This window comes from Phacochoerus africanus, chromosome 2, assembly GCF_016906955.1.
Source record: "Phacochoerus africanus isolate WHEZ1 chromosome 2, ROS_Pafr_v1, whole genome shotgun sequence".
In the NCBI taxonomy this organism is placed as follows: domain Eukaryota; kingdom Metazoa; phylum Chordata; class Mammalia; order Artiodactyla; family Suidae; genus Phacochoerus; species Phacochoerus africanus.
The window spans coordinates 264602749-264623461 of record NC_062545.1 but is presented as its reverse complement, the minus strand read 5'-3'; the positions used below and the strand labels follow the sequence as shown (position 1 = coordinate 264623461).

At 39.8% G+C, this 20713-nt stretch overlaps 1 protein-coding gene across 1 annotated transcript in view; it reads right to left on the bottom strand.

Annotated features, from left to right (window-relative positions):
- Positions 1 to 595: 595 nt before the first annotated feature.
- The window catches only part of LOC125121357 (olfactory receptor 1J4-like), a 30853-nt gene continuing 10735 nt past the window's right edge, over positions 596 to 20713 (bottom strand). Inside the window, exon 3 of the mRNA XM_047769593.1 lies at positions 596 to 1535. Coding sequence (XP_047625549.1) covers positions 596 to 1535 — 940 coding nt within the window. The remainder of the gene's footprint in view (positions 1536 to 20713) is intronic.

Here is a 20713-nt window from a genome sequence, read left to right as displayed (position 1 = left end):
GACAATTCTCCCCACATTATAAATGCAGTGGTATGCTAATAAATGAATAATAAATGGCCCTTCATCATAGGAGAGCACTATTTTGTAGCATTTGCCAATTTACATAGCATTATTATGCGCATTGTGACTGATTTCAATCCACCAGCTTCATGTCACTGACTTCGGAGCTGAAAAGAGATATTAACAATCAGCTTGCAGCCAGTGCAAGCCAATTTCAGCACATTCTACAGAGAAGAATCTGTCCACAAGGCACAGAACTTAATGCTAAATTGGTGTGTTATCAATAACCAAGTATATAAAATATATAAGCAAAAGCTGACACATCTAAAAGGAGAAAGGGGCAAAACCACAATCATTATTATGTGTAATATATTGCACAGTGTTTTCCACATATATTAAAAGAGATGATGGAGCAGAAAAATAATTAAAGAATATTTAACAATGCAAGTAACAAACTGGACCTTATTGATATATTAGCACCATGTATGATGACTGAATGCATATTCATTTGAAGTTACAGAGTTGCCAACCACATGATAATTTTAAAAGATTATCTCACTATGCACATGGATACCATGTGAGGATTTAGTGATTATCACTTCAAGAAGTTAGCCCTATTGACAAATATCTCAAAGGCTTGTTTTATGTCTCTGTTCCTGAGGCTGTAGATGAAGGGGTTCAGCATGGGTGTAACTACTGCATACACAAAGGAAGCAATTATGTCTTTGTCATTAGATTCCCATGATGAGGAGAAAAAGTGAACACTAGCAATTGTCCCATAATATAAAGACACCACGAAGAGGTGGGAGCCACAGGTGGAAAAAACTTTAAAGAGACTCTTGGTAAAAGAGACACTCAGAACTGCAGTCCCGATATGAATATAAGAGCCCAAGATACTACTCAAAGGCAGGATGAAAAGTATTCCTCCCACAATAAAGATGACTAGCTCATTGATGGAGGTGTCTGAACAGCTCAACTTCAGGAGGGTAGTGAGGTCACAGAAGAAATGGGGGATGGTATTGTCCACACAGAAGGACAGCTGGACCAAGAGGAGGGTGTGCAACAGGGCAAGGGTAGAACAGAGAAACCAGGACCCAGCTACTAAGGAGACACACAGTTCCTGTCTCATGACAGTGGTGTAATGGAGGGGCTGACAAATGGCCACATATCTGTCATAGGCCATCACTGCAAGAAGGAAATTGTCAAGACAACCAAAAAGTAAGAAAAAATACATCTGGGAAATGCACCCTGCATAGGGGATGGATTGATCATGAGTGTGCATGTACATCAGCATCTTAGGGACAGTGGCTGATGAAAAGGAGACATCTGTGAGGGCCAAGTGGCTGAGGAAGAAGTACATGGGGGTGTGGAGGCGAGGGTCCAGCCTGATGAGTATGATGATGAGCAGGTTCCCCAGCACTGTGGTCAGGTACATGCCCAGAAACAGGGCAAAGAACAGGCCCTGCTGCTCTGGATGGATGGGGAGCCCCAAGAGGAGGAACTCAGACACGTGGCTCTGGTTCTCCCTCCTCATGCTGTTTTTCCCTCACCTGGGAATTGCGGGAAATGGGAAATGTCAAAGAACATGCCATAAGATTATAGTCATTTCCATTGTACTATGAAAGCTCTTAATTTTTGCTACATTTCCTTTTGTCTTAATTGTTGGTGAATGAATCAGTCTTTCCAATTCTGGCTCCAATAATACATCAAAACCTCACATTAACCAAGGCTTTTTGCCAAAGAAACAAATGGATATTTATTTTTCATTCAATAAATAGTTATTGAACAACTGCTTTGTCCCCTATTGAGTAGATAGGAGTCAAGAAGGACTGAGAAGTCTCTGTGTTCATCTTTACATCAAGCTAGGCTCAAATCTCTGTAATTTGCTAAGATGGAAATGGGAAAAGGGCACCAGGTAAGAGGCACCTCTTAAAAAGGAAATGAAACTCCTTACATTCAAAGAGAATTACTAAAGCTATGCCATGGGCTTTTGGTATAGTTCATTGCACCCTATCTGTTTTGAGTCACTTAAAATCCATGTTTATCAAAACTGTCCAATCCAGGCTTCCAAGCCACTGTCAATAGTCCCAGGCACTGTTCCAAGTGTTTTACACACACTTTCAAACTGAGTCTTCACAGTAGCCTTAATAAATATTCTAACACACACTTTAACCAGAAGAAAACACAGGTATACATTATTTAAATGTGCAAAGATACACACAATTAAGTGCAACAGATGGAATCACAACATAGGACTGTCTGACCAATATCCATGCTCTTAAGCACTCAGCATGGAAATTAGAGGGTCAGTAGTCAAAATATAAAGAGAAGCTCTATTATGTCAGCTAACTTTCTCCAATATGTTCCTAACTCCCTCTAAGAAAAATTTATGACCCATATTTACATATCACACAAAGGACTTTCACATACTTTTAACATCTCAAAACAGTAATTTTATTTTAAGACTGCTTGGCACAAAAGGTAGATTTTTTTTGTCTTTTGTCTTTTCATGGCCACACCTGTGGCATATGGAAGTCCCTAGGCTAGGTCTCCAATCTGAGCTGTAGCTGCTGGCCTATGCCACAGCTGCAGCAATGTGGGATCTGAGACAGGTGTGCAACTTACACCATAGCTCACAGCAACACTGTATCCTTTACACACTGAGCAAGGCCAGGGATTGAACCTGAGTCCTCATGGATACTGGTCAGGTTTACTAACCACTGAGCCACCATCAGATCGCCACAAGAGGCAAATATTATATCTTCATTTTATAAATGTGTAAAGTGTAGCTAAGAGAAAATTTACTTACCTCAGGTGACTTGGCTTTTGATGGTGGATTCCAAGTTAATATTTCTTTGGAAATTAGGTTAGAGGTAGGGTTACCAACCACATAGCCCTGAGGAAGGACTCAAGATGGGCACTCTCACTCAGGTATGATGGGGAATTGCATGTCTCCCTCAGAGACTAAAATAGAAGAACAAAGCTGACTTAATATTGGACCTATTTCTTTTACTTTAACTTTGTATTCTATTGTTTTTGCTATGAGTAAAGAATGTTGCCTCTGGCCTGAAATAGACAGAAGAGCCCATTCACAAGACTCTGATCTTTAAAGGTGTAAATTTTCCCATTCACATGGAGATTAAAAAGTTGCAGAACAGAGAATAAAGTTGTCTAGTTGGAGGTTTTTTGCAAGAGCACTGTGACCTGTCCTATGTGGACAGCTGCAAGAACAAAAGATTCCAACACCAAGAAGTTTGCAGAAACCAAATATACACTTACCTCCTTTAATATAAGAGAAGCATGAATGCTATCTTAGGGAAGATGGTTCTTTGGGACACCATCTTCTCCATATGCTGGCTTTCCAAATACATTCACTATTCCTTGCCCTCAACAAACTGTCTCTCGACTTACTGGCCTGTCATGAAGCAAGCAATACAAGTTTGGACACAGTAACAGGAGCAGGATCTTGCTTGGGTCACTGGTTATTTCAGTTCATGGCCACCAAGGAGGACAATAAAGACCATTTATAGTGGCATGGCCACTCACTCAACAAGCAGCATTGTTTTGGTCCTCACAGAGAAACTGGAAGAGAACAAGATGAGCTGAACCAATCAGTAATCTTGATTCAAGTAGGACCTTGTGAAGGACGCAGCTTGGCCATGAGCCATGGAAAGAAGGTCAGACTGTAAACTTGAAGATTGAGAAGGAGCCTTTGGATGGACCTGTTTTCCAAGACTTCTGCCAGTCCTGCCCCAGACAATAGAGAAAGAGGAAACTTCATGACACAAACATGGAGTTTGCAGCAAGATAATAAAAATACCTTCTTTTTTACCCAGCACCAATTATGTGTCAGGCTTCATGCTGAATAATTCATGTGCTTTCCTCACTTAATCCTCAAAATAACACTGTGGTGTAGGAAGAGTTACTTCTGCACCTGTGAAGATTCTTAACCCTCATCCAATTGAAGTCACTTCCTAAGACCACCTAAACATTTGAGGACCAGACTGAGGAGTGGACCCCAGTCTGACACAGAGCTCATATCTATTAGTATGTGCCACATACCCAGGGGTGGAAACACATGTGAACTTGCTCATCAATGCAGTGATCAGCCACTGTTGAAAGACTGTTAAAGGAATATCTCGGCTCATAGGCATGAACCAGAAGCCCCTAAAACATAAGCTAATGTGCACACTTAAATTACTGATGTGTAACTTCTCACCATCTTGATCTATAGAACAGTAACCATGGCTGCTACATAGTCACTAGTACAAACATTCATTGAAGGATGAAATGTTCCAGGCTCCACTGACCTACTTCCAACGCAGGTGAAGGTGATCAGTGAATGAGATATTCAGACCCCACCCATAAGAACCAACACTATAAACACTCCCTGCAAAGACAACATAGAGTAAACACACACACACACACACACACACACACACACACACGCCCCGTAGAGACAAAACTCATGAGGAAAACATACATATATCCACATTACAGGAGGAAAGAAACACAGGCCCATGTAGAATGACAAGCCGACATCCAGGCATAGAAACACATCTTGCCCACCTAGAACTCCCAGCTTGCTCAGATCTGGGCCACTCCTTAAGCGAGTTCAGGCACCATCTGATCCAAGACGTTTCCTGAGTCTTGACTTTCTATTGAGAACACCAGGAATAAAACAGAAAGCCTCTCTGAGCCCATGACCTCTTGAAGTTCTGTATCTGTTCTTGATCTCCAGAGCAGCAGGCAGGAGGACACCATTTTACAAGCCTTAGGAAGGATTCATAAATAGTCCCTAAGCTCCCTGTTAAGGAAAGAATCACTGTAGACTAATTGCCTCCAAATCCTTTTGGAACTTGGGCAAGAGCCTCTGCAGGGGCTGGAGGGACTTAGCTGCTAGAGCTACCTCAGGGGATGTCCCAGATCTCAGGGATACCCTGGGATCCTCTCTATCTGCTCATAGCGCCAACAGGGAAATAGGAAGAGCTTAGTCATCTTCCAACACCAATGTTGCCAATACCACACTATGGTCCAGGAACAGAAAGTCTGGCTTCTGCAAGCCCCCACACTGCTTATAGTTGCTGCCACAAGAACACAAATATAGCTTTCACTTCGCATCCTGCAGGAACCTTCTCTCACCTAGGAGAGACTTCAGGGCATGGAGGGAACCTTTTCCAGGGATGTGTAAAGGAAGTAGATTGAGTCCTTGGGCAGTACTCAGAAGAACTGGGTCTGGGTTATGCTTCTCATTAACTGTTGGCCCTGAGCAAATTAAGTGTCCTTTCAGTCCTGTTTCATCAGGTGTAAAGTGCAGATAGTTATAGCATTGTCATCATGAAACTATTACTGAGATTAAATGACATGATTCATGCTAAAGCACACAGTAAGTGCACAATAAATGTCATCTCTTGGCATGGATTATCTTTGTATCTTCCCAAATTATATAATTACATCTAACTCATTGACATTGTTATAGCACCGATAGTACATGAATCCCTGAATTAATTGGTTAATGAATTCTTTGGATCTTAGCAAGAATCTATTCCCTCCACAAGAAAGAACTACATTTGTCCCCACAGAATAATGATACAATTATATGATTCAAATTTCAGTAGACTAAGCTATCCACTTGTGTGCTCCCTTTGGGTAACGTATGATAACTGACATCTTCATTGGCTAGGTGGCTGCAAACTCCCTCTGGGCCAGAGAAAGCCCTCAGGCAGAGCCAAAGCACAGCTAGGAGCTGTCAGCTTGCTGAAAACTTTCTAATGCAGCTTCCAATAACCCAAGTGGGACAAGGAGCTTCACAGCAGCATCAAGTATAATCCACACCAAGTGCTGCCCACATATGCTTGTGCCCCACACTGAGCCTGAAGGATGTCAGTCATCACACACTTGACAAACAGAATTTAAAAGGGAGAGTTAGTGGAACAAACTACAGTCTTTGCTGCTACAGATGATCCCAAAGCTGTAAATGAAATTCATCATTGCCTTCCTCTACCACCCATACTGATTTCTTCTATGTTCCTCCAACATGACCTCCTTTCAAGACTGCTTCCCTGCTCTTCATTCCTGAAGTGTAAGAATTCTTGTTTATCCTGCTGTTTACCTATCATATGGCAGACCTACAATCACCTGATTAAGGATATCGCTGGTCAGGAAAGTTGCCCAGTCCTTCATGATAATTAGGATCAATTACTCCCAAACTTAGAGGGACACCTTTCTTTGTCTCAAGCTTTCCAGAATGAAGAAACTAAAATCACCAACTACCAGACTTTAAGATCAGGGAACCCTCGCATATTCTCTGTGGAAGCCCACCTCCCACAATCAAAGACTAAGACTTCTAAACTCACATTAATGTTACAGGGATGATAAATACCCATGTGATGAAAGATCCTGAGGGATGAATCATTAATTTAAATGTAAAACAAAGAACTAGTTACCCTAAAAGAAAAATGGGATAAAAACATAGATGACCTTGGATATGGCCATGGATTTTTAGATACAACACCCAAGGCACCATCCATGAAAGAAATAGTTGATAAACTGGAATTGATTAACATTAAAATCCTTGCTCTACAAAGGATAATGTCAAAATAATGAGATGACAAACAATAACTTATAGAAAAATTTGCAAAAGACATATCCAATATAGGACCATGGTCCAAAATATAGAAAGAACTCTTAAATGCAACAGTAAGAAAACAATCAGGGGATTAAGATGGTGGAATAGAAGGACTGGAGCTCACTTTCTCTGCAAAAACAAAAACAAAAACAAAATTACAATCAAATGCTAAACAAGCTTCAACCAAATGGACTGGGAACTTGCAAAAAGATATCATACTCCATAAGCCAAAAATAAGGTCACATCAAGATGGCAACTGGGGTGATTATGTGATATAAGCAACCCCATACCTGCCAGTGGGCAACCCACAAACTGGAAAGTAGTTTTATTACAGAGACTTATCAACAGGAATGAGAGTTCTCAGCCCCATGTCAGGTTCCCACACCTTGGATCTAGTATTGGGAGAAAGAGCCCCCTGGAGCATCTGGCATTGAAGGCCAGTGAGGCTTGTATGCAGGAGCTCCACAGGACTGGGGAGAACAGAGACCCCATTCTTTAAAGGCACACACAGGCTTTCATGCACACTGGATCCCAGGGCAAAGCAGCAGCTCCATAGGAAACTGGATCAGACCTGACTGCACTTCTTAGAGGATATTCTGGGAAAACAAGAGGTGGCAGTGGCTCATTGTGGGGTAAGGACATTGGCAGCAAAGCTCTTGGGAATATTCATCATCATGTGTTCCTCTAGGGGGTGGCAATTTTTGGAAAATCTGGCCCCACCCATCAGTGCTAAGAAGCCCCAGGCCAAACAATAATCCAGGTGGGATCACAGCCACACCCATCAGTAAAAAGGCTGCCTAAAGACCCCCTAGGCACACAACCACTTCTAATATCACCCAGAGACATAAAAATCACCCACCAGAGTGATAGAAATCAGCCCCACCTACCAGTGGGCAGGCAGCAGTCCCTCCCTTCAGGAAGACTACAGCCAGCCCCTGTACCAACTTCAGCCACAAGGGTGGCAGATACCAGAAGTAAGAGAGGCTACAACTCTATTTTCTACAAAAAGGACACCACACCAAAAACCTATAAAAACGAAAAGGCAGAGAACTATACCTCAGATAAGGGAGAAAGAAAAAACTTCAGAAAAACAGCTAAGTGATCTGGAGATTATCAACTTCCATGAAAGAAACTTTAGATTGATGATGCTGAAGATGATGCAAGACATTGGAAATAAACTGGAGGCAAAGATGTATAACATACTGCAAATATTGAGCAAAGAAATACAAGGTATAAAACTAAACAAGCAGAGATGAAAAATAACTGAAATAAAAAGTTATTTAGAGGAAGCCAATGGCAGAATACAGGAGGAAGAACAACAAATAAGTGAGGTGGAGGACTAGTGGAAATAACTGATGCAGAATAGAGAAGAGAAAAAAAAGCTGAAAAGAAATGAAGAGAATCTAAGAGAATTTTTGGACAATGTTAAATGCAACAACATCTGTATTATAAGGGTGCTAGAGTAGAAGAGAGAAAGGGACAGAAAAAATATTTGAAGGGACAATAGCTGAAAACTTCCCTAACATGAGAAAGGAACCACTCACTCAAATCCAAGAAGCACAAGTACCATATAAAATAAATCCAAGGAGGAACACTCCAAGACACATATTAATCAAACTGACCAAAATTAAAGACAAAGAGAAAATATTGATGGCAGCTAGGGAAAATAAGCAAACAACAAAGAAGGGAACCCCAATAAGGTTATTGGCAGATTTTTCAGCAGAAACCCTGCAGGCCAGAAGGGAGTGGCACAATACATTTAACGTGATGAAAGGAAAAAACGTCCTACCAAGATTACTTTACCCAACGAGGCTCTCATTCAGATTTGAAGGTGAAATCAAAAGCTTTCCAGATAAGCAAAAGCTAAGAGAATTCAGCAACTCTAAACCAGCTTTACAACAAATACTACAGGAACTTCTCTAGGCAGAAAAGAAAAGACAGCGACAGGAAACAAAAATACCACAAATGACAAGGTTTACCACTAAAGGCATATATACAGTAAAGGTAGGAAATCAACCACATACAAATACGCTATGAAAATCAGAAATCATGAGAAGAGGTGGGTACAAATGCAGGACACTGGAGATGCACTTCCAGTTAAGAAAACAACAACTTAAAACAATCATATATATGTATTCCTATATCAAAACTTCAGGGTAGCTCCAAACCAAAAATCCACAATTGATGCACACACAATTGAGAAAAATTAACTCAAATACAACACTAAAAATAGTCATCAAGCCGCAAGAAGAGAGAACAAGAGAAGAAGGGAAGAAAAAAGAGCAACAAAAACAAATCCAAAGCAATTAATAAAATGGCAATAAGAACATACATATGAACAATTACTATAAATGTAAATGAATTAAATGTTCCAACTAAAAGAAATAGACTGGCTGAATAGACACAAAAACAAGATCCATATATATGCTGTCTTCAAGAGATCCACTTAATTTCTTGGGACAAAAACAAATTGAAAGTGAGAGGATGGAATAAAATATTCCATGCAAATGGGAATCAAACGAAAGCTGAAGTAGCAATACTCATATCAGACAAAATAGACATTAAAATGAAGAATATTTTAAGGTACAAAGAAGGACATTACATAATGATCAAAGGATCAATCCAAGAAGAAGATATAACAATTGTAAATATATATTCACACCACATAGGATCACCACAATACATAAGGCAACTGTAAACAATCTTAAAAGGAGAAACTGACAATAACACAATAATACTGAGGGACTTTAACACCCCAATTACAGCAATGGACAGATCATCCAGACAGAAAATCAACAAGGAAACACAGGCCCTGAATGAAGTATTAGACCAGATGGACATAATAGATATTTAAAGGACACTCCATCCAAAAGCAACAGAACACACATCCTTCTCAAGTGCACATGGAATATTCTCTAGGACTGATCACATCCTGGGCTACAAATCCAACCTTGGTAAATTTAAGAAAATTGAAATCATATCAAGCATCTTTTCTGAACACAATGATATAATACTGGAATTCAACAACAGCAATAATACTTCAAAAAACCCAAACACATGGGAACCAAACAACATGCTACTAAACAACCAATGGCTCACTGAAGAAGTCAAAGAGGAAATTTAAAAATACCTAGAAGCAAATGACAACAAAGATATGACACTCCAAAACCTATGGGATGCAGCAAAAGCCATTCTAAGAGGAAGGTTTATAGCAATACAAGCCCACCTCAGGAAACAAGAAAAACCTCAAACCAAAAAGCTAACTTTACATCTAAAACAGCTAGAAAGAGAAGAACAGATAAGACCAAAGTTAGTAGAAGGAAAGAAATAATAAAGATCAGAGCAGAAATCAGTAAAATAGAAACAAAGAAAACCATAGAAAATATCAATGAAATGAAAAGCTGGTTCTTTGAAAAAATCATCAAAATTGATAAACCCTTAGCCAGACTTATCAAGCAAAAAAAAAGAGAGAGGCCTCAAATCAATAAAATTAGAAATTAAAAAGAAGTCACAACAGACATCACAGAAATACAAAGGACCATAAAAGACTACTATATGCAACTATATGCCAATAAAATGGAAAACCTAGATTAAATGGAAAAATTCTTAGAAAAGTATGATCTTCCAAGACTAAACCAAGATGAAATAGAAAAGATGAATGGACTAATCACAAGAACTGAAATTGAAACTGTGATTTAAAAACTTCCAATAAACAAAAGTCCAGGACCAGATGGCTTCACAGGAGAATTCTATCAAACACTTGGAGAAGAGATAACTCCCATTCTTCTAAAACTATTGCAAAAAAAACTGCAGAGAAGGAACACTCCCGAACTCATTCTATGAGGAAGGAACACTTACAAACTCATTCTATGAGGAAGGAACACTCCCAAACTCATTCTACCATCACTCTGATACCAAAACCAGACAGACACCACAAAAAAAAAGAAAGAAATTTGCAGGCCAATTTCACAATGAACAGAGATGCAAAAATCCTCAACAAAATAATAGCAAACTGCATCCAACAATATATTAAAAGGATTGCACATCATAATCAAGTGGGATTTATCCCAGGAATGCAAGGATTCTTCCATATCCATAAATCAATCAGTGATTGATATACCACATTAAAAAACTGAAGAATGAAAACCATATGATACTCTCAATAGATGCAGGAAAACCCTTTGACAAAATCTAACATCAATTTTGATTAAAAAAAAATCTTCAGAAAGTGGGCATAGAGGGAACCTACTTCAACATAATAAAGGCCATATATGAAAAATCCAGAGCTAACCTCATTCTCAATGGTGAAAGACTGAAAAAATTCCCACTGAGATCAGGAACAAGACAAGGATGTCCACTCTAACTGATACTATTCAACATAGTTTTGGAAGTCCTAGCCATGGCAATCAGAGAAGAAAAATAAATAAAAGGAATCCAAATTGGAAAGGAAGAAGTAAAACTACCACCATTTGCAGATGACATGATACTATACCTAGAAAGTCCTACAAATGCTACCAAAAAACTGTTAGAGCTCATCAAAGAATTTGGCAAAGTCACAGGATACAAAATTAATCCATAGAAATCAACTGCATTTCCATATACTAACAATGAAAGATCAGAAAGAGACATTAAGGGAATGATCCCATTTACCATCACATCAAAATAAATAAAATACTTAGGAATAAACCTACCTAAAGAGAAAAAAAAGACTTATACTCTGAAAACTATAAGGTGCTGATGAAAGAAATCAAAGATGACACAAGCAGATTCAAAGTCATGCCATGCTCTGGGACTGGAAGAATCAATATTATCAAAACGACTATACTACCCAAGGCAATCTACCGATTCAATGCAATCCCTATCAAATTACCAAGGAAGGATATTTTTCACAGAATTAGAACAAAATATTTTAAAGATTGTTTGGAATCTCAAAGGAGGCAAAATAAACACTGGAGAAAAGATAACCCTTCAATAAGTAGTGCTGGAAAAACTGGTCACCAAATGTAAAAGAATGAAATTAGAACACTACTTAACACCATACACAAAAATTAACTTGAAATGGATTAAAGACCTAACTATAATACTGGATACTATAAAACTCTTAGAGGAAAATATAGGCCAAACACTCTCTGACATAAACCACAGTAATATCTTCTCAGATCCACCTCTTGGAGTAATGATGATAAGAATGAAAATAAACAAATGGGACTTAGTTAAACTTAAAAGTTCCTGCACAGCAAAGAAACCCCTAAACAAAATGAAAGGATGACCCACAGAATGGGAGGAAATACTTGGAAATGAAGAGACTGACAAGGGATTAATCTCCAAAATTTATAAACACCTCCTGCAGCTCAATACTAAAAAACAAAAGGCCCATCAAGAAATGGGCAGAAGATCTAAACAGATAATTCTTCAAAGAAGACATACAGATGGCCAAAGAAAAGAAAAATCAAATGAAAAGAAGTTCAACATCACTCATAATTAGAGAAATGCAAATCAAAACCACTGTGAGGTACTGCCTTACACAGCTAAAATGGCCAACATCAAAAATCTACAAACAATAAATGCAGGAGAGGGTGTGGAGAAAGGGGAACCCTATTTCAATGTTCCTGGGAATGTAAATTGGTGCAACCACTGTAGAAAACACTATGGAGATTTCTCAGAAAACTAAAAATAGAATTACCATTTGATCCAGCAATTCCACTCCTGGGCATCTATCCAGAGATAACTATGACTTGAAAAGATACATGCATTCCAGTGTTCATTGCACCACTGCATACAATAGCCAAGACATGGAAACAACCTAAATGTCCATCAACAGAGGAGTGGATAAAGAATATGTGGTACATATACACATTGGAACATAACTTCCCCATTAAAAGGAAAGAAATAACGTCATTTGCAACAACATCAATAGACCTAGAAATTATCATGCTAAGTGAAGTTATCCAGACAGAGTCACCAACATCATATGCTATCACCTACATATTGAATCTAAAAAAGGACACAGTGAGTTTCTTTGCAGAACAGATATTGACTCACAGACTTTGAAAAACTTATACTATCCAAATGAGACATGTTGAGAGGTGGGGGGATTCACTGGGGGTTTGGGATGGAAAGGCTAAAAAAACTGGGTTGTGATAATTGTTGTACAACTATTAATGTAATGGAATTCATTCAGTAAGTTAAAAAATAAAGTTCATTAAAATATATTTATAAAATAAAATAAACAATTGGCTGAGGCATGGTGGCAGAAGAATAAGAGGACATGCTCAACCTCTCCCACAAACACATCAACATGTAAAACAGCTCACACAGAACATCAACTGAATGTTGGCAGAAGAACTTAAACCTCCAAAAAGGGCAAGAAACTCTTGACATAACTGCATAGAATAAAAGAAAAATAGAGAGAGAGAAAAGGAATCAGAACAGGACTAGCATTCCTGAGAGGGATCTGTGAAGGAGAAAGGGAACCCAAACCCTGGGAAGCCATCTAAACAACAACAACAAAAAAAAAAACCATCAGAATTGGAAGGACCTCCAAGACGCTGAGAAAAGTGCAGCAGGTCTGAGAATGGAAAAGCAGAGTGAGAGATAAACAGATCATTTGAACCACTGGCACAGAAACCACAGCCTAGGTGCTGAGACTTAGGCTCTGGAGGTCATTCCCTGGTTATGAACTAGGGTTGACAGTGTGGAGACAGCCTTAGGGAATAAGGAGCGGTGCACTGAGGGCAGAGGGAGCAGTACACTAAGGGCTGGGGAGTGGAAAGCCACAGCAGAGGGAACCTGGGAGAAGGTGTGGACCTGCAGAAGAGGCAAGGTGCCACTGTTTGGGAGGGGAGAGGAGGAGGGGTGGGGTGCCAAAGGAAACTACTTGCACCCCAGTGTGTATGTGTGCCTGCAGGCTAGCAGAGGGCAGAACATCCCCAGTGCAGCCCCCCTCCCACAGCCAGAAGCTGCTTGCCATCTGCCATAGACCAGGCCTCCCTGCCTGTGGGAAGATGCTTGCTGACCTGCTATGGACTGGGCATCTCAGGCAAAGCCGTCCAGTGGCCAGGATCTGCTTGCTAGCCTGAAGCAGACCTGGTATCCCTAGCAGTGGGAAGCTACTTGCTAGCCCATGGAGGACTAGACCTGCAGGTGGTGGGAGCAAATCACCACTGTTATGCCTGACTCCAGAGGAGGGTGTGGCCTACCACCCCTGGAGATATCCAAACAAAAATCACTTGCAGCCCTAACCACTTCAGAGGGCATCACAGAGAAGGAAACTATGGCAGAACACCACCTGATATTGCTCTCGCTCCCCTGGGAGCACACCCGCCCTGGAGCTACAACTGCCAAACATTCTGGGCAGTGCCCAGATGCTTGATCACTGTCCATTCCCAGGAACCTGCAACTAAGAGCGCCTCATGCAGCACATTCTGTAGAGGTTAAGCAGGATGAGGTGCTTCTTGTATGACTTACAGGTGGTAGTGGGAAACTGCTGCAGTTATATCTGGCTACAGAGGTGGCAGGGGCCCAACACCACTAGGGGTCAGTAAAGAGACACCATTTGTAGCCCCAATCACATCAAGGCATCACAGAGGAAGGCATTGTGACCGAATCAAATGTTGGTGCTCTCAAACCCTTGGGAACACAACTGCCCTGCTGCTGCCACTGCTGAATGTTCAGGGCAGTACCCATATGCCAGATCTCTGTCACTTCCCAGGACCCTGCAACAAGGAGCAGCCTGTGCAGCACCCCCATGTGGGTTAAGTAAGACAGATCGCTTTATGCATGGTCTACAGGTGGTGGAGGCAAACCACAGTAGTAATCACTGATGCTAGAGATGGTCATGGCCCACTCTCACTCAGGGTCCCTGAACAGGCACCGCCTTTGATTCCAATCACCTCAGAAGAGGTCACTGCAGTCAAACACATGCTGTTGTTGCTCTCACACACCCCCCACCCGGGAACTCACACACCCTGCTACTGCTACTGCCTAATGCACTGGCAACATTGCAGATCCTTCTAGAGCTCACTCACTGCCACTTCCCAGGGACCTGAAAATAGGAGTAACCTATACCACTTTCCTGCAGGTCTTTGCTTCTGCTGAGAGCCCAACAACCAGGCACTAACTGCTGGCCCTACCCATTGCCTCCTTCTCCCTGAAAACACATTGAGCATCCTGGGGATAACAGCTTGCTCACACCAAAGAAAGAGACAACAAACATTCAAGCTCCCACACCAAAAATAAATAGCAACCACCCCCAAAAATACAAAGCGGTATTCTTACATAGAAATAGACTTACAAGACTACATTTTGGCTTCCCCAAATTCACAGAAAATCATGAGCAAGATGAATAAGCTCAGAAACCATTCCCAGGTAAAGCAACAGGAGAATTCACCTAAAGCAGACAACAATGGAACAGACCTCTGCAGTCTGACAGATACTGAGATCAAAAGAGAGAGAGTGAAAATATTGAAGGAATTAAGAGAGGATATGAATAGGAATGCAGATTCCCTCCAAAAGGAACTAGAAAATATAAGGAGGAGGCAAGAAAAACTAAAATACATTTGTAAGAACACAAACTGAGCTAAAGGCAATAAAGACCAGAATGAATAATGCAGAGGAAAGAATTAGTGATGTGGAAGATAGAACAATGGCAATCACCCAAATGAGACAGCAGACAGAAACCCAAATGAAAAAAGATGAAAGCAATATAAGAGAGCTATGGGATAATACAAAGAATGCCAATCTATGCATAATAGGAATTCCAGAAGGAGAAGAAAAAGAAAAGGGGATTGAAAATATATTTGAAGAAATTATGGCTGAAAACTTTCCAAACCTAAAGGAAAGATACAGGAAGCACAGAGGGCCCCAAACAAGTTCAACCCAAACAGGCCCACAACAAGACATATTATAATAAAAATGACAGGAGAGAACATAGACAAAACCTTCTCTGACATCAACCTTACAAGTGTTTTCTCTGGTCAGTCTCCCAAAGCAAAAGAAAGAAAAGCAAAAATACACCAATGGGACCTCATCAAACTGACAAGGCTGTACAAGAGATGTACTGACATAATGTATAGGAGAAAATATGTATATATAAATAAATGATTGAAAAATGAAAAATAAAAAATAATAATAATTCAGATAAAGAGAGGATTCTAAAGGCAACGAGAAAAGCAAAGCATTAATTATAAGGGAACCCCAATAAGGCTATCAGCTGATTTCTCTACACAAACACTACAGGCCAAGAGGGAGTGGCAAGATATATTTAAAGCACTGAAAAGAAAAGTATGTAACCTAGAATACTCTATCTAGCAAGAATATCATTTCAAATAGAAGGGGAAATGAAGAATTTCTCCAAAGAAACAAAAACTAAAAGAGTACAGCAATACAAAACCCATTCTGAAAGAAATACTGAAAGGGCTTCTCTAAATTTAAAAAAAAAATAAAAGGGAAAATCTAGGATGGAGGAAACCACAATTGGAAAGCAGTCATTTAAATAAGCCAGCATACTGATCTAAACATGAAGATATTAAAAGAAAAAGCAAAAAAAAAAGACATCAAATTCATACAATGTGGGCAAGGGAAGTAAGAAAAATTAGATTCCTTTTCTTTTTTTAAGGATGTGTTTGAGCTGATATGATTATCAGGCTAAAGCAAGCAGATATAGGAAGGGGTAAACATACTTAAAAAACAGGGTAACCACAAGTCAAAACCAGACATTGCATTCACAAAATCTGAAAGGAAATGTATTCAAACATAAAATAAGTGGAAATCATCCAACCAAAAAAATAAAAAAGAAAGAAAAGAGAAACATAGTATCAACTGGAAAACAAGGTTTAAAATGGCAATAAATACATATCTATCAATAATCACCTAAGGAGTTCCAGTCATGGTGCAGTGGTTAACAAAACCGACTAGGAACCATGAGGTTCATTCCCTGCCTTGCTCAGTGGGTTAAGGATCTGGCTTTGCCATGAGCTATGGTATAGGTTGCAGATGTGGCTCTGACTCATGTTGCTATGGCTCTGGCGTAGACTGGCAGCTACAGCTCTGATTGGACCCCTGGCCTGGGAACCTCCATATGCCACTGGAGCAGCTCAAGAAAAGACAAAAAGACAAAAAAAAATATTCACCTTAAATGTCAATGGACTGAATGCTCCAATCAAAAGACCCAGAATGGAAGATGGGATAACAATGCAAAAACCTTCAATTCGCTATCTACAAGAAACTCACATTAGGATGAGGGACAGATATACATTGCAAGTAAGGAGATGGGAAAAGATGTTTCATGCCAATAGAAAGACTGGAAAGCATGAGTTGCAATACTCATATCAGACAAAATAGACTTTAAAAACAAAGGCCATAAAGAAAGACAAAGAAGTACACTACTTAATGGTTAAAGAATCCACTCAAGGGAGTTCCCATCGTGGTGCAGTGGTTAACGAATCCGACTAGGAACCATGAGGTTGCAGGTTTGGTCCCTGCCCTTGCTTAATGGGTTAAAGATCTGGTGTTGACATGAGCTGTGGTGTAGGTGGCAGACGTGGCTCGGTTCCTGCGTTGCTGCGGCTCTGGTTTAGGCCTGTGGCTACAGCTCCGATTCGACCCCGGCCTGGGAACCTCCATATGCCGTGGGAGTGGCCCAAGAAATAGCAAAAAAAAAAAGACAAAATAAAAAAGAATCCACTCAAGAAGAGGACATGGTAATCATCGACATATATGCCCCTAATATAGGAGCACACAGATACATTCAACAAATATTAACAGACATAAAAGGAGAAACTGATGGGAATACAATCATAGTAGGAGACTTTAATGCCACACTCACATCAATGGAGAGATCCTCTAGACAGAAAATCAACAAAGCAACAGAGATTCTAAAGGAAAAAATAGAAAAGCTAGACTCAATTGACATTTTTCAGGGCATTACATCCAAAAAATCAGAATATGCCTTCTTCTCAAGCACACATGGAACATTCCCAAGAATTGATCACATACTGGGGCACAAAGCTAACCTCAACAAATTTAAGAGTATAGAAATTATTTCAAGTATTTTCTCTGATCACAATGGCATGAAACTAGAAATTAACCACAGGAAAAGAAATGAGAAAAAACCTATTGCATGGAGACTAAACAACATGCCACTAAAAAAACCAGTGGGTCATTGAGGAAATCAAGAAGGAAATTTCAAAATATCTCAAGACAAATGATAATGAAGACACAATCACTCAAAATCAATGGGAGGCCACAAAAGCAGTGTTCAGAGTGAAGTTCATAGCAATACAGGCCTTCCTCAAAAAAGAAGAAAGATCTCAAATTGACAACTTAACACACCACCTGAATGAATTAGATAAAGAAGAACAAGAAAAACCTAAAATCAGCAGAAGGAAGGAAATCATAAAGATCTTAGAGGAAATCAATAAAATAGAGATTCAAAAACAACAGACAAAACCAATCAAACCAAGTGCTGATTCTTTGAAAAGGTAAACAAAATTGACAAACTGCTGGCTAGACTCACCAAAAGGAGGAGAGAAAAAACTCGAATAAACAAATTAATAAATGAAAAAGAAGTCACAACAGATACTACAGAAATATGAAAAAAACATAACAAATAATACTACCAACAACTATATGCCAACAAATTCCACAACCTAAAAGAAATGGACATCTTTCTTGAGACCTACAGCCTGCCAACACTGAATCAAGAAGAAATAGATCAACTTAACAGACTGATCTCTAGAAATGAAATTGAATACGTCATAAAAATACTCCCTACAAATAAAAGTCCAGGACTATATGGCTTTACAGATGAATTCTACAAAACATACAAAGAGGAATTTATACCCATCCTCCTTAAACTTTTCCAAAAGGTGGAAGAAGAAGCAATACACCCAAAGAAATTCTATGATGCCACAATCACCCTAATTCCAAAACCAGACAAAGATAGCATCAAAAAAGAAAACTATTGACCAATATCTTTAATGAATTTAGATGCAAAAATTCTAAACAAAATTTTAAACAACTGAATTCAACAACATATCAAAAAATCATACACCACAAGCAGGTGGGATTCATCCTAGGTTCACAAGGATGGTTAAACATATGCAAATCAATCAACATCATACACCAGATTAACAAAAGAAAAGTCAAAAACAAGATGGACATCTCAATGGATGAATAAAAAGCATCTGACAAAGTCCAATTTTTATTATTCATAAAAAAAACTCTTATCAAAATGGGTATAGTGGGAACATATATACAAAACCAAAGCCATTTATGACAAACCCACAGCAAATATAATCCTCAATGGATTATAATGCCTTCCCACAAAAATCTGGAACAACACAAAGATGCACACTCTCACCACTGTAATTCAACATTTTAATGGAAGTCCTAGCCACAGCAAACAAAAAAATAAAGGCATCCAAATAGGGAGAGAAGAGGCAAAACTGTCACTGTATGCAGATGACATGATACTATACATAGAAAACCCTAAGGACTCAACCCCAAAACTACATGAACTGAACAACAAATTCAGCAAAGTAGCAGGATAGAAGATTAACATTCAGAAACCAGGCACATTTCTGTATACTAATGATAAAATATTAGAAAAGGAACACAAAAATACAATATATTTTAAAATTGCACCCCACAAAATCAAATACCTCAGAATACACCTGACCAAGGAGGTAAAGGACTTATATGCCAAGAATTATCAAACTTTAATCAAGGAAATTAAAGAAGATGAAAAGAAATGGAAAGATATTCCATGCTGCTGAGTTAGAAAAATTGATATTGTGAAAATGGCCATACTACACAAAGCAATCTACAGATTCATTGCAATTTTCACAGAACTAGAAGAAACAATCCAAAAATTTATATGGAAACACAAAAGACCCAGAATTGTCAAAGCAATTCTGAAGAAGAAAAACCAAGCAGGAGGCATCTCTCTCTGTCAGACTTCAGGCAATATTACAAAGCCAAGTCATTAAGACAGTGCAGTACTGGTACCAAAACAGAAAGACAAAACAATAAAACAGAAGAGAACCCATAAATAAACCCAGACACCTATTGTAAATAAATCTTTGACAAAGGAGTCAAGAACATAAAATGGGAAAAAGACAGTCTTTTCCGCAATTATTGCTGGGAAAACTGGACAGATACATGCAAATCAATGAAACTAAAACACAAACTCACACCACGCACCAAAATAAACCAAAATGGGGAGGAGTCAAGATGGTGGAAGAGTAGGGGGACACACTCACCCTCTCCCACAAACACACTAAAGAAAACACATCTACAAGATAAAAGACTCACACAGAACAGCAACCAATCGCTTGTGGAAGACCCTAAACTCCAATAACGTCAAGAAGTTTGTGGCATTACTAGGTAAAACAAGAGAAAAGAGGAGAGTGAGAAAAGGGGAATCTGAGCTGGACAGATGCTCCTGAAAGGGAACTGTGGAGGAGAAAGGGATTCCACACCCTGGAAAGTCACCTACTCGACAGAAATATCAACCGTACTGGAGGAATCTCCAGATGCAGAGAAGAGTGTAGCAGTAAGTTGGAGTTCTGAAAAGCAGAACAAGAACCAAACAGATCATCTGAACTATGGGCACAGTCACCAAAAATTGAGATGCCTGGGTGGGAGCTGGGAGGTTAGTCACTGGGAAAGCGCTGGGGGGATGGGGAAGAGTGGAGACTGCTTGGGAGGTCTAGAAACCAGTCTGTCAAGCTTGACGGGGCAGAGACTGCCTGGGAGACTAGAAAGCAGAGTGTTGCAGGGGGTGGGAGCAATATGCTAAGGGCAGGAAAGTGGAAAGCCACATCAGAGGGAACCTGGGAGAAGAGCTGGGTCAGTGCCAGTGTTGGGGAGGGGAGAGAAGAAGGGGTGGGCCCACATAGAATACTCCCCACTCCACAGCGAGCTTACTGGCCCACCAGCTATTAGAAAGCTGTGCTTCCCAGTGCATCCCCACCCCCCACCACCCCTTACACACACCGGACCTGGGGTTGCCTGCAACCTGGGAGGGCTGACCTCAACAATTGCCTGAAGCCACCACAGGGTCTGTCCCTGCCTTGGCCTGCT